Consider the following 15,000-nt stretch of genomic DNA (forward strand, 5'->3'; position numbering starts at 1 on the left):
CACATTAAGCGTCCCTAAACATGTCACCTGAACCCCCCCCCACCCTCCCCTCACCTACCATTACCTTTCCTCTAACCTCTTCAGGTCACCTCAGGTCACTTCACCCCCTCACCACCCCTTCCCCTTCCATACCCCCCGCCCCTATCCCCTTCCTCCATTCCTTCCTTTCTTAACCTCACCCCCACCCCCTCCTTAAAAAAAAAACGTTCCCCTATTTCGTTCCAAATGACCTGACTAATCCCCCCCCCCTTCCCCCATAACCTCCCCTTCTTAGTCACCACACGCGAAAGACAGGACATAGCATGAAGGTGCGAAGGAAAAATAAATCCCCAGCAGATGCCAAAACCGGCTTAAGCAGTAGACAATATAAATCAAACATTAATAAAACAATAATAACAATAATGAAAATGATAGCATGAATTATAATCGTAATGATAAATAATGAAAATGATAGCATCAATTATAATCGTAATGATAAATAATGAAAATGTTAGCATGAATTATAATCGTAATGATAAATAATGAAAATTGTGATGATAATAATAAGTCATAATAGTAATAGTCATAATAAAAATAACGGCAATAATAGTAATACCAATAATGGTGTTACTACTAAGACTACTACTACGGATAAACCAGCAACAAATTAAGAAAAAGCCACTTCCAACTCTCCTCCTATCACCACTATCAACCTAAATAAACCAACAAGTCATTCTCCAAATACCAAAATATATATAAAAAACAACAATCTACAAACAAATCAAATCAATAGCGATGCCAAATAAAATATAAAAATAATAAAAAGACACCTACATCTAAAACCTCAAAACCTAAGACATTGAGGATTAAAAAATGATCTATATCAACAATAACAAAGGAAAAAAAAACAATCTAACAACACAAACCAAAACAAAGACGACTAAAGAGACACACCAAAGTAATCAAAGTGAAACCACTCTCCTTGTCATGGCACTATCACTACCTAAGTATTTTTAGTCCTCGGCCTACGACTCACCATCAATAAACATATATGTTAAGAACTATTAACATTTTCACTGCGTTCGTGTAATGACTTTAACGATTACGATTATGATGATTAATAGAGAAGTGATGATGGCGAACCGTCATTATCACCACAATCAAAATTCATTATTAGTGATGATGATAATATGATGATGCTACTGCTGTGGATAACACTAATATCAATATAATAACAACAATAATAAAACCTTATCATTATTGCTATCATTACCAGTCATTATCATCAAAACGCCACCAAAGATTATTATAGCAGCGACAAAAATAAGTCTAAAACATCCTTACACTATAATAAAAAACTATCAAGACAATACTAATAAATAAATAAATAAATAAAAATAAATAAATAAATATATATATATATATATATATACATATTATATATATATATACATACATATATACACACACACAATAACATGCTAACTAACAGCAGCACATAAGCACTCAGTAAATTTATTCCAGACCATACACGGCCAACAAAACGCATGTGGCTATATGCCTTTGCCCTGCACGATGCGCACACGGACACACACATGAATATATCAAGTCGCGCAAGTGTTCTTTTATTGTGCTGGTGCTGTTATTGTTAGCATTGTTATCATTTATGTTGGTGCCGTTATTATTGAGGCCTATTACACGTGCACCCTGGGGCAAGGCGGAGTGGAGTGTGTGTGGGGGGTGGGAGTGGGAGATGAAGAATAGTAGTAGGAGTAACAGGAGTAAGAAAAATAATAGGTGGAATATGAACAGCTAGGAGGATGAAGGAGGAAGGAAAAGGAAAGAAAAGGAAGGAAGAGGAGGGAGGAGGAAGGAAAAGGAAGGAAGAAGAAGAAGGAGGAAGGAAGAGAAAGAAGGAGGAGGAGAGGAAGGGAAGAGAGGAGTTAGAAGGAAGAAGGAGGAAGAAGGAAGAGGTGGGGGGAGGAGGAGGATCAGAAGGAAAAGCTTCGAGCCAAGCGGCAGTCGAGGGTGAGTGGCAGTGAGGGGAAAAGGGGACTTCACATCCTGGGCAATTGTACTACAGGCGGTAGAGGAGGGGAAGGGAAGGGGAAGTGGGGGGGGGGAGTTGGTTTAGCGTTTAGGGGAGGGAGAGGAGGGAAGGATGGAGGGTAGTGGGAGGAGGGATAACCCAAGCTTAGTATCCGCAGTGGGCGGAGCTTCCTTGTGTAACCCCCTCCCCACCTCCCCCACCTAACCCCCTACACCCCTTCCCCCACATACAACACCCCCTCGAGTGGAAAGGTAGGTGAAGGTAGGTAGGTAGGAGGGAGACGGAGAGGGGGAGGGGAGGGAGCGTGTGGGTGGAACACAGGAGAAGAGGGGAGGGGAGGAGAGGAAAGCATGGGGAGGCGGAGGAGGCGAGGGGAAGTAAGGGGAGGGAGGCCAGGGGAGCCAGAGGAGGGAGAGAAGGGGGGAGGCGGCCGGGGACAGCGTACGCGCAGGGTGGAGCGCCACAGCAAGTACGTGGCGGATTCCCAACACAACACACTCCTCCCTCGCTCACCGGCTCAAAGCCCGTCGGCGTCGGCACTCATGTTTTGTAAGGATTCCGCGCCGCGCTGAGTGGACCAGCGGCCAGGGACGGCAGCGGGGACGGCGAGGGACGGCAAGAAAGCTTCACATACACTGTTTACACCACGAAAGGGACGCGGTGCCACCAGCTGACGAGCCGGCCACGTCGCCGCCGCCGCCGCCGCCGGAGCCCGGCCGAGCCCCGCCGCCTGCACTCACACCAAAAACATGTCGTACATCCGAACAGATAAGCCTCACGTGCCTGCCTACATAACAGTGAAAACAGTGCCAGCACAAGGTTCCTACATGATAGCACGGGACAAGCGAACAATAAGGAAGCGAAGCGACAACAGCCAACCCCAAGCCGGCGAGGCGAGAGTTGGGGAACGCTAGCTGGCTGGCAGCGAGTGTTGGCCAAGCCGCTGCTGGGTTGTGTGGCAGCAATGATGGCGGCGGCGGCGGCGGCCGAGGGCACCGCTTCCCAGGACCAGAGAGACGAGAACAGAAAAGCTAACCTCTCCCTAAAGTAAAAAAAAGCAGCAGTGGCAATACATGGGTGCGGTGGCAGTGGAGGAGGTGGTGCTAGTGTGGTAGTGGCGATGGCGGTTACCTGTTAGCCATGCTGCCGTTGAGCGCAAACTCCCGCATCACCTGTGCGTCCTGCTCTGTCAATCAATACGGGGCCGCGGCGCTGCCACACGCACGACAACGTCCGCAGTGCACAAGCTGCTGGTATCTCGCAGCGCCGCCGCTGGTATCCTCAACGTAGGACACGGCGGGTCACAAAAGTCCTATGGGGAGGTGCAGCATCCAGTGGTGGTGGGCGGGGACACACTAGCGGCCACCGTGGGTTCGCAGAGCGTCATCGTACCGCTGCCACGTGCACCGCCATAACGCTAGTCACACTGCTGCCGCCGCTCCACACCTCCCGGCGAAACAATAGTCACGGCGCCGCGCGCAACTACCCACTACAACACAACCGACATCAATGTTTCTCTCTCCTTCTCCCTCTCCTTCCCTCGCTCAGCCCTGCACCCACAAAATGCCCAAGATCTCCCTCACTACCACACGTCGCGATATCTGCCAATGTCCAATGCTGAAAACCCGCCTTATCTATAACGGCCCGATGTGGCAGCGTTACTACCGGGGAACTCCCTCCCTCCCGACTGGCAGACTACATCGCGCCGCCGAATTAACCATTCAACGTAGCAAAAGGACCTACGAAATACCCTCTGACCTACATCAATATCGATAGTAGATCACGCAAGGAAAAAACACAGCATAGCTTTATTTTTCTCATGTGAAGAAACTGGCAATGGGAGGAGGAGGAGGGGGGGGGTAGGCAAGCGACAGGATCATACACCATTAACGGTTAGTCGTTCGGGAGGGGGGAGGGGGGAGGGAGAGGGAGAGGGAGAGGGAGAGGGAGAGGGAGAGGGAGAGGGAGAGGGAGAGGGAGAGAGAGAGAGAGAGAGAGAGGGAGAGAGAGAGGGAGAGGGAGAGGGAGAGGGAGAGGGGAGAGGGGAGGAGAGGGAGAGGAGAGAGGGAGAGGGGAGAGGGAGAGAGGAGAGAGGAGAGAGGGAGAGGAGGAGAGGGAGAGAGAGAGAGAGAGAGAGAGAGAGAGAGAGAGAGAGAGAGAGAGAGAGAGAGAGAGAGAGAGAGAGAGAGAGAGAGAGAGAGAGAGAGAGAGAGAGAGAGAGAATGTGCGGGACAGAGCAGGGACAGGATTACCGAGAATGTACCCGCAAATTATGAAGACAAAAACAGTGTGTGAATCGGGACGAATAATCCTCTCATTGTAGATAAGCGCTGGTCCATGCTGTCCAGTCGACACGGGATAAATTACATGCTCTATCGTTCTCGCTCTAGTTCTCTTTCTCACTTTCTATCTGGGACTGCCCCCTCCCTCTCTCTCTCTCTCTCTCTCTCTCTCTCTCTCTCTCTCTCTCTCTCTCTCTCTCTCTCTCTCTCTCTCTCTCTCTCTCTCTCTCTCTCTCTCTCATGAAATTATATTCTGAAATTTATGAACTTTTAATTTTTTACTCGTACCTCCAATTCCCTCTTATACCTGATGGAACACGCATTGATTTACAAATATCGATTTGCGAATATTGATTTACAAGGAACAGAACCCAGATGCAGACACACGCACGCCTCGAGCACTATCGAATGCCGATGGGTAAAATATTTAGTAAAAAAAAATCATGTATAAAATCAAATAAATCAAGCTGCGATCCACAAAAATAGATTCATCAGAATCAAGGCAAACTTTTTCAAGTAGACCGAAGAAGAAAAAAATCGGAAAACTCAACATACAAAAAAAAAAAATAATAATAAAATAAAAAATAAAGACCTAATACAATTAGAAAAAAAAAATCTTCGCGCCTTCAGAATCCTCTCAGCACAGTTGCCAGCTAGCTAGCTAACCGTCACAAACGCAAACCACGTGAGCTAACACAAACGGCCTAGCTACCCCCCACCCCCCTACCCTACCCTGTCCGCCTCCCACTGACGCGCGAGCACACCCTAGCAACCCCCGTCCCTCCCCACCTAAGCACACAAACACTGGATACCCCTCCACCTTCCACACCCTAGAAACCCCCACACCCCCACCCCATCCCCCACCTTCCTTTTAGAGCACACAAACACCCTAGCAACCGTCAACTAGAACACAAACAACTTAGAACCCCAACAACCGTCCTAGCACCCCCTCCCTCCCCCCTTCTGTCCCCCATCCCCTCACACGAAGCATGTACAACAACCGTTACAAAATGCGATCGCCGATACATCCCCCCCCCCCCAGCGCACACACGCACACGCACACACACACATATATAACCTCTTAGTAACGACAACACTAGTTTAACCTCAACCTTGACTCTTGCTATTCTTCCACCTCCCCTCCATTACCAGCTACCGCGATCTATATCCTTCCTTAATCGGCTACCGCAGTCTATTAGCTGCCTAATGCACCCAAACCCACTTCCTCCCTTACAAGCTTGCAAACAACCCCCCCCACTTCCTCCTTCCCCGGCAAACTCTCTCCCCCTCCCTCCCCGGTAAACTCTTCTCCCCACCCCCTTTCCCCGGCATATTCCCTCCCCCCTCCCCCCACCCCGGTAAACTCTCCCTCACCTATTCCCGGCAAATACCCTCTCTTCTTCCCCAAAATCCCCCCCTCCCTCCCTCCCTCCCCAACAAGCTCTCCTCCCGCCTCCCTCCCCCCTCCCCTAGCTAGGCTTGCGGTGCGGCCAGCGCGGGACCGACACAGCGCGACCGCGGGCCGCCATTGGTCGAGGGCGCTGTAGCATCCGCGGCCCGTGTGATAAGAGGACCCCGCCGATATCGACATAGCACTTAATCGCGATGAAATGCGACATCGAAAGCGCAGACAGAATGGCATAGATATGATAGATAAATTGGAGAGGAAAATACTTTGCTTGAAAATGCGTCGGGCTCATTTCCTCAACATTTCCCAGGTGTCACCATTTCCGGCGAGTGTGTGACTCGGCGGCGGCGGCGGCGGCAGGCAGTCAGGCAGGCAGGTGAGGCGATGTCGTGCGGCCGGAACGTGTGACTGAAGCCTTACTCTCGCACGCCGGTCGGTCGGCTGGCTGGCTGGCAGGCTACGCGGACGCCCTTTCATCCTTCCAATGCTCTATCCTTCCACCTTTTTATCCTTCCATCCAGTATTCATGTTTCCCTTTTCTGTGTTTTGTTGAATTTCCAAAAATGTCTTGCTATTGTCTGGCTTTCCTCATTTACATCTCTTGTCCTTCCCCCTTTCTCCTGCGAGATTTTACTTCCGTTTTCCGTTTCTCTCTCTCTCTCCTTAAATCGACTGTATGAAAGTGGAAGATCCAACTTTGTTTATGTGCTGCAACAATACGTGTGCAAAATACGCCTGCAGAGATAATCTTTTCCATTCTCCCTCTCTCTCCTCCCTCTCCCTCTCCCTTTCTCTCCTCCCTCTCCCTTTCTCTCCTCCCTCTCCCTTTCTCTCCTCCCTCTCCCTTTCTCTCCTCCCTCTCCCTTTCTCTCCTCCCTCTCCCTTTCTCTCCTCCCTCTCCCTTTCTCTCCCTTTCTCTCTCCCTAACTCCATCTCCCTTTCTCTCCTCCTCTCCATCTCCCTCTCTCTCCTCCCTCTCCCTCTCCCTTTCTCTCCTCCCTCTCCATCTCCCTTTCTCTCCTCCCTCTCCATCTCCCTTTCTCTCCTCCCTCTCCATCTCCCTTTCTCTCCTCCCTCTCCATCTCCCTTTCTCTCCTCCCTCTCCATCTCCCTTTCTCTCCTCCCTCTCCATCTCCCTTTCTCTCCTCCCTCTCCATCTCCATGTCCTCCTTCTCCCTCCCAAATAATTAAAACGAGACGTCACAAGTGGCCCCACACATACCACACGCGCGCACACAGACATACACCCACAACACACCTTGAGGAACAGAGGAACCCACGACTATCTCTTAATTAAATTTGCCCAGTCGCTCCTCCTCCACTAACTCCCAGAAAAGACGAGTTAATTCAAGGCGAACTTTTGCCTCTCTCTCTCCCTCTCTCTCACTCACTTTCTCTCTCTTTCTGTCTCTCCACTCTACAATACTTCCGCCAACTTTATAATGCGGAGAAGATCCGCGGGTGTACAGAGATGTAATGCCGGAGGGGAGGCAGGGGGAGAGAGCGATAGAGAAAGAAAGAAGTAAGATAAAAAAAAAAAAGGAGGGAGGAGAGAAGGGGAGAAGGAAAATAGGAATGCGAGAGAGAGAGGGAAGGGAGAGAGGGAGGGATAGATAGATATATAGAGATATAGATTGATAGAGAGAGAGAGAGAAGGGGAGGGGGAGTACTACCAGACTGCGACATTCGTGCTAGAAAATGTTACATTAAACATTTGATGAAAACAAAAAACATTGAAAATGCGTGACCCCCACAAGTAATAAAAGTAACAAAACACCTGCAATTCACTGCACTTAATTACCCCCATCCTTGACATGCGTCAAAACAATAAGCAAAGGCACGAACACTTCTTTCGCCTCTCCCTCTCTCCTTCCCATTTCCTTCTTTCCCTTTCCCTTCCCTTCCCATTTCATTCTTTCCCCTTCCCTACCCTTCCCTTCCCTTCCCTTCCCTTCCCTTCCCTTCCCTTCCCTTCCCTTCCCTCCCCCTGTTCCCCCTTCCCCATCAGCCAGCCTCATCAGAAGACAGGAGACAATTACTACTTTTCCTGCGCTAAACAATCGCACGACAAAAGTTGTTCGACGGAGGATGGAGAAAGAAAAAATAGGGGGGTGGGGTGTAGGAGGAGGAGGAGGAGGAGGAGGAGGAGGAGGAGGAGGAGGAGGAGGAGGAGGAGGAGGAGGAGGAGGAGGAGGAGGAGGAGGAGGAGGAGGAGGAGGAGGACGACGACGACCACGTGAGAGGAGGAATAGGTGGAAAGAGGGGGAGGAGGAGGATGAATAAGAGGAATATGAGGAAGAATAGAGGGAGGATGAGGTGGAGGAATAAGAGGGAGGAGGTGGAGGAATAAGAGGGAGGAGGAGGTGGAGGAATAAGAGGGAGGAGGAGGTGGAGGAATAAGAGGAAGGAGGGGGGGGGGGAGAGGACGACGATAGAAGGGGAAAGGGGAAAAGAGGTAGGAAAGGGAGGCGAGTCAGGAAATCAAAAGGAAATGGAAGTAGGAATACGGAGAGTGGGAAACTAGAACAGGGATGGGGGTAGAGGGGAGGGAGAGGGAGAGGGAGAGGGAGAGGGAGAGGGAGAGGGAGAGGGAGAGGGAGAGGGAGAGGGAGAGAGAGGGAGAGGGGGAGAGAGAGAGAGAGAGGAAAACGAATAACGCAACCGGAACACCAAAAAGGGAAGCAAACTACCCCACACAAGCGGAAGAGGAAGTGGGGGGAAAGTGGCGTCCAGAAGCAATATCATTTGTGACTACCCTTGCCCCTACCCCGCTCACCTGCCCCCTCGCCCCCCCTCCCCCCTCACAAAAAAATAAAAAATAATTACTGCAATTAAACACGTTAAAAATGCAATCCACTAAACCCGCGTTATAAATAGAAACGAAAATGAGCGAGAGAAACAAACTAAAGCAGATTCAAAATAAAGGTATTTTACATTTTTTTTCTTCCTGAAACAAACAAATAAAACCTAAAACCCTGAGCCGTCCGATCTCCCCCCCACCCCTCCTCCTCCCCACCATACCCCTAGCAAATTCCCCCCCCCCCCCCCCCCCCCACCACCACCACCACCACTAAAGACCTCACCCCAAGGTCCTGAGAACAGCACACGCAAACTGACCTTGCTCGTTTCCTCTCACCCTCGCCCCCCCTCCCTTATCTCTACCATCATCCTTCTCCCTTCCTTCTTTCTCTTCCTCCCCCCTTTTCCCTCTCCTCCCTCCTCCCCCCCTTCCTTCCCTCCTTCCCCATCAGTCAAGGCTTTCTCATCATAAAAAATGAGGGGAAAAATCCAACCACACAGTTCTTGCTAACTTTTACGCCTGTGCTATTTCGAGAGGGAGGAGGAGGAGGAGGAGGAGGAGGAGGAGGAGGAGGAGGAGGAGGAGGAGGAGGAGGAGGAGGAGGAGGAGGCAGTAGAAGTAAGAGAAAAAGAAGAGGAGGCTGAGGGAACCATGAAGAAGAAGAAGAAGAAGAAGAAGAAGAAGAAGAAGAAGAAGAAGAAGAAGAAGAAGAAGAAGAAGAAGAAGAAGAAGAAGAAGAAGAAGAAGAAGAAGAAATCAAAGACGCCCCAGAGAAGCCAAGGCGTAATCGCGTCCGTGACATGAACGTTATCTTACTGATACTTAATCTACGCCTTATCTGAAGATAAAGACACATATTCAAAAAGAATGAAAGAAAAAAAGAAAAAAAGAGGAAAGTTAAAAAAAATATCCGACCGACCACGCATTCCACCCGTGCAGTAACTGTAATACATCTCCCCGCACGAGCATTGTTTACAAACATTGAGATAACTAGTAGATAGTTAATAACGACCATCCTGACGTGTTATTTGATGAATAAAAACGACCATCTCGACGTACTGTTTGAAGGATACAAACGACCATCTCGACGTACTATTTGAAGGATAAAAACGACCATCTCGACGTACTGTTTGAAGGATAAAAAAGACCATGTCGAGTACTATTCGAAGGATAAAAACGACCATCTCGACGTACTGTTTGAAGGATAAAAAAGACCATGTCGAGTACTATTCGAAGGATAAAAACGACCATCTCGACGTACTGTTTGAAGGATAAAAAAGACCATGTCGAGTACTATTCGAAGGATAAAAACGACCATCTCGACGTACTGTTTGAAGGATAAAAAAGACCATGTCGAGTACTATTCGAAGGATAAAAACGACCATCTCGACGTACTGTTTGAAGGATAAAAAAGACCATGTCGAGTACTATTCGAAGGATAAAAACGACCATCTCGACGTACTGTTTGAAGGATAAAAAAGACCATGTCGAGTACTATTCGAAGGATAAAAACGACCATCTCGACGTACTGTTTGAAGGATAAAAAAGACCATGTCGAGTACTATTCGAAGGATAAAAACGACCATCTCGACGTACTGTTTGAAGGATAAAAAAGACCATGTCGAGTACTATTCGAAGGATAAAAACGACCATCTCGACGTACTGTTTGAAGGATAAAAAAGACCATGTCGAGTACTATTCGAAGGATAAAAACGACCATCTCGACGTACTGTTTGAAGGATAAAAAAGACCATGTCGAGTACTATTCGAAGGATAAAAACGACCATCTCGACGTACTGTTTGAAGGATAAAAAAGACCATGTCGAGTACTATTCGAAGGATAAAAACGACCATCTCGACGTACTGTTTGAAGGATAAAAAAGACCATGTCGAGTACTATTTGAAGGATAAAACGACCATCTCGACGTACTGTTTGAAGGATACAAACGAACATGTCGCCGTAATATTTGATGAATAAAACGGACCACGTCGACGTACTGCTTGAAGGATAACATCAAACTGCCTTGACACACCGCTGAGGGATATGAACGACCGTCGCAACGTCCAGCTGAACACTCCAGCTGAGCCTCCCTTGAACAACGCTCGTGAAAAGGGACCATCAACGTCTCATTTATCGGAAAAGCTGTCTATCCCGTGCGAGCTTTCTTTTCCCCTCCGGATTTTCCTTTACTGCCTACGCATTCAGGTCGAAAATTCCAATAGTTACGAAATTTTCCCTCTTCCTGCTTCGCCTTTAATCACTCTCGACCCCCGTCGTCGTCGTCGTCGTCAGACCCTCCCCGGTTTTTCTTTATTTGTCTATCGATCTATTTTCTTTATTCATCTATTTATCTTTCTTTCCTCTCCTTCCCTCTTTGTCACTCCATCTTTAACCCCAGTACTTACTTACTTACTATTCTTTCCCCTCGATCTCTACCCCCTACCCAACTCCTGTCTGTCTGTCTGTCTGTCTGTCTGTCTGTCTGTCTGTCTGTCTGTCTGTCTGTCTGTCTGTCTGTCTGTCTGTCTGTCTGTCTGTCTGTCTGTCTGTCTGTCTGTCTGTCTGTCTGTCTGTTTCCCTTCTCGCCTCCCATTCCATAACTCTCCCTGCAGCAAGCAGTTCAAGTGCCATTTCCTAGTGCCAACTCACCCGCTGCATCAGCTGACAATTACGCCAGCGCGGAACTGCTCCTCATCGTCCACCCTGGAATACTCCCGATCCTTGCCTTGCTTTGCGTTAGCCTTTACTGTCTATCTCTTATCTAAATCTCTTGCTCTTTCACCTCTCTATTCCTTTGCTTCGATTATTCTCCCTCCTCTCTCCCTTATTTCCTTTTCTCCTACCCTCCCTCTTCCTCTTTTCTCACCTCTCTTTCCTCCCAGCCGCCGCTTCCATTAACACCCCCCCCCCCACACACACACACTTCTCTCCCTCCCCTTTGGCCACCGTCCAAGCTGGAACTCTCTCCCTTATGACCAATTATTTTCACTAATTCCTCTATGATCCACTCGCCTTTCGCTCTTGTTCCTCTTTCTACTTATTCTCCATCGGGATTCTCCCTCTTTCTAACCCTCTTATCCTTCCTACCTAATTTTATTCCTGCCTAATTGCTTGCTTGCTTGCTTGCTTACCTGTCCCCCTGCCTGCCTACTTTTCCCCTATATTACCTGCCTGCCTACTTTTGTCGCTGCCTGTCTGTCTGCCTGCCATCCTGCCCCCTTTTATCGCTGCCTGTCTGCCTGCCTGTCTGTCTGTGTCTGTCTGTCTGTCTGTCTGTCTGTCTGTCTGTCTGCCTGCCTGCCTGCCTGCCTGCCTGCCTGCCTGCCTGCCTGCCTGTCTGTCTGTCTGTCTGTCTGTCTGTCTGTCTGTCTGTCTGTCTGCCTGTCTGTCTGTCTGTCTGTCTGTCTGTCTGTCTGTCTGTCTGTCTGTCTGCCTGCCTGCCTGCCTGCCTGTCTGTCTGTCTGTCTGTCTGTCTGTCTGTCTGCCTGTCTGCCTGTCTGCCTGCCTGTCTGCCTGTCTGTCTGTCTGTCTGCCTGCCTGTCTGCCTGCCTGCCTGCCTGCCTGAATGCTAACTAGCCAAGCCCTGCCTCGTCGGCCTTTTCCCGATATCCGTCCTCCTTTGTTCATGAGGGTACGCTCCTGGCCTCGCTGTCCATTCTCCCTTGCACTCATTTTCGCTTCTCGTCCAACTCTCATTTTCATTCTCACGTTATTCCCCTTCGCCCTCCCCCCCCCCTCCCCCTACTTCCTCCCTCATTCAATCAAATCCATTCATTAATTCTCACCCTCCTTCCCTCCCTTCCTCTCCTTATTCATTCCTTCCCTCCCTCCCTCCCTCCTCCAAAAGTTTACTCACAGTACAATTCATGGGATCAAGTGACAAGGCCTATTTTTTCCTCTTCCAAACTGGGAAGTAAATAACTGATTTAGGTCAGGTCAGGTCAGGATAATTAATGGTACATCGCCACATACCCCCCACCCCCCTTCTCCCTATTCCCTTCTCCCGAGTCTCCAAACTTCGGTCGTAAATTTCTTAAATATCAAGATGCTGCGGCCAAAGTGCTACTTCCTCCCTCCCCCTCCCCCCCTCTCTCGCTCTCTCTCTCTCTCTCTTTCTCTCTCTCTCTGTGAGAGAGAGAGAGAGAGAGAGAGAGAGAGAGAGAGAGAGCGAGAGAGCGAGAGAGCGAGAGAGCGAGAGAGCGAGAGAGCGAGAGAGCGAGAGAGAGAGAGAGAGAGAGAGAGAGAGAGAGAGAGAGAGAGAGAGAGAGAGAGAGAGAGAGAGAGAGAGAGAGAGAGAGAGAGAGAGAGCGAGAGCAAGAACGCGCGCGCCATCCGCCCTGCATGCATTACAAAATGCTCTCACGCATTCATTATCACGCAAAACCCGGGGGAAAGACAATTTGCCTAGCGAAATGTACACCTGATATCCGCGAAGCCGAGAATTGCACTCAAATGGGCTGATTTGGCGCTATCTTTTTTTTCTTTCTTTTTCTTTTTTTAAGGGGGGGGGGGTAGTAATTCACCCGGGCGCGTTTCCGGCAGCGGCGCGATTGGCTTCGAAGGGAAGCAGGAAGCACCGGCCGCCGCGGAGACAGAAACAATCGGTTTAAAGGTTACGTAATAAAATATATGCTAAAAAAAATACCACCCAACGCCATGCTATGAATAGTAAGCGCCCCCTTACACAGCGGCTATCCTTCTGCTCCTGCTTCCCCTGCTGCTGTTACTCCTACTCCTACTCCCACTGCTACTCCTTCCTACTCCTCCTGATGCTCCTATTCCTACCCCCGACTCCCAACTCCCTACTCCTACTTTCTCTGCTACTCCTTTCAACTGAAATAATACACAACCTACACAAAGGGTCCCCTCTACCAGCCACGCCAACCACAGTCGCCACAGACAATGCACATTCACCACATCCACCACCACCGCCACAGCCAAACACACAACCCGGTGTAGGCTTCCCTAGAAGTTTGGCTTGCGGGTGCGTGGGCGCGCGGAGTGGAGAGGAAGGGGGAGGGGTAGGAGGAGTAGGGGGAGGGGTAGGAGGAGTAGGGGGAGGGGTAGGAGGAGTAGGGGGAGGGGTAGGAGGAGTAGGGGGGGAATGAAGGTAGGAGGGGGGGAGGGGGGAGGGGGGCGACGACATTCAGAGCAAGATGTCTTTGTCAGCGTCCCCCAGGAAGTTGGATCGTGCACCGCGGGGGCGAGACAAAGGCCCGGCGACCCCTACAATCCAATCTCGCTCCCGACGCCCCAATACAACAATACAACAGGCAGGAGGACGTGAGCACAAGTTCTTGCTGGGTCAAATTGCTCCCTCAACACCACCGCCCCTCCACTCTCCCCCCCCCCCTCCCTCTTCTACCCTATACTCTCGTCTCTTCTCCTCCTCCTCCTTCCCCCTCTCCCCACACATCACACCACACTGCCTCTCCTTCTCTTTGTATGCTTTCTCCCTTCCTACTAATTTTTTTTTCTAAGCTTTCCTTCTCTTCCTCCCTTTCTCCTCTTTTCTCTTTTTCTCTTTCTTTCCCATCTCCTTCCCCCCATCCTACGCCTCCCATTCTCCCTCTTCCGCCCCCTCTCTTCGTTTGCTTTCTCCCTTCCTGCTCATTTCTTTTCTCCCCTTCTCCTCTTTTCTCTTTCTTTCCCCTCTCCTTCCCCCCGTCTTGCGCTTCCCAAACTCCCACTCCCACACCCACACCCACACCCACACCCACACCCACACCCACACCCACACCCAGCCCCTCCCCTCCCCCTCCCCCTGACGTGCGCAAGGCCCGGCCGGCGAAATCGTAAACGTTCGGAACGTTTACACAGGGTGACAATGGCGCGCGCACACGGGGTCTGCAGCGGCGTCTGCCTCGCGCCAGGTCCCCGGGCGAGGTGATGGACCATCAACGGAGCGACTATGAATACTAAGGTGGTTTGGAATTCCCTTATTCCCTTCCTCTTCTTCCCTCCCTCACACTCCCCTCTCCCATGTTCTCATTCGTCCCCTCCCGCCCCCCATCACTCCCACTCCCTCTCTCTCTCCCCTTACACACTCCAACAAAAGCTCCCAATCTACCAGCAAAACATATTACCAGCGCGACCTTTCCCACTGTAATAACAAGGGGACAGAGAGACACACTCATACTCACAGGCACACACTCACGGCAACTGTCCTGCCCATCCCCTCTCCCTCTCACCCCGCCCCCTCACCTCTGCCTCCCCCTCTCCTCCTGCCCCCCCCCCCTCCTCCCCAACATAAAGGCCCCCCCCTCCTCCCCAACATAAAATATAAGACTCCGATTCAGGCATGAATACCAAACAGCAGCTTGCCATGGATACTCCTTTCCCCTTCCCCTTCCTCTTCCCCACCCCCTCCCCTTCCTTTCCCTTCCCCTTCCCCTCTTATTCCCCTCTTACCCTCCATCCCCACCCCCGCCCCCATCGCGTCCTGTGGGGTCGAGCGGCCACTGGAACAAAATCTTGGCA

The 15,000-nt window shown here is 50.2% G+C and overlaps 1 protein-coding gene across 21 annotated transcripts in view; it reads right to left on the bottom strand.

Moving 5' to 3' along the window:
* Positions 1-15,000, bottom strand: part of sm (heterogeneous nuclear ribonucleoprotein L) — a 200,163-nt gene that overhangs the window by 60,709 nt on the left and 124,454 nt on the right. For 2 of the 21 annotated variants that reach the window (XM_086530917.1, XM_086530915.1), the window contains exon 1: positions 3,161-3,448. The exons of 15 other annotated variants lie outside the window; for them this stretch is intronic. In XM_086530917.1, coding sequence (XP_086387043.1) covers positions 3,161-3,198 — 38 coding nt within the window. In that variant the 5' untranslated portion in view covers positions 3,199-3,448. Of the gene's footprint in view, positions 1-2,542; positions 2,764-3,160; positions 3,745-15,000 lie in introns of those variants that run through there. 4 more of the 21 variants (XM_043020425.2, XM_086530916.1, XM_043020426.2 and 1 more) reach the window with 4 other exon arrangements.

The sequence above is a fragment of the Penaeus japonicus genome, unplaced genomic scaffold (assembly GCF_977035675.1).
Source record: "Penaeus japonicus unplaced genomic scaffold, GWHDUDI00000001_assembly GWHDUDI00000034, whole genome shotgun sequence".
NCBI classification, from domain to species: Eukaryota; Metazoa; Arthropoda; class Malacostraca; order Decapoda; family Penaeidae; genus Penaeus; species Penaeus japonicus.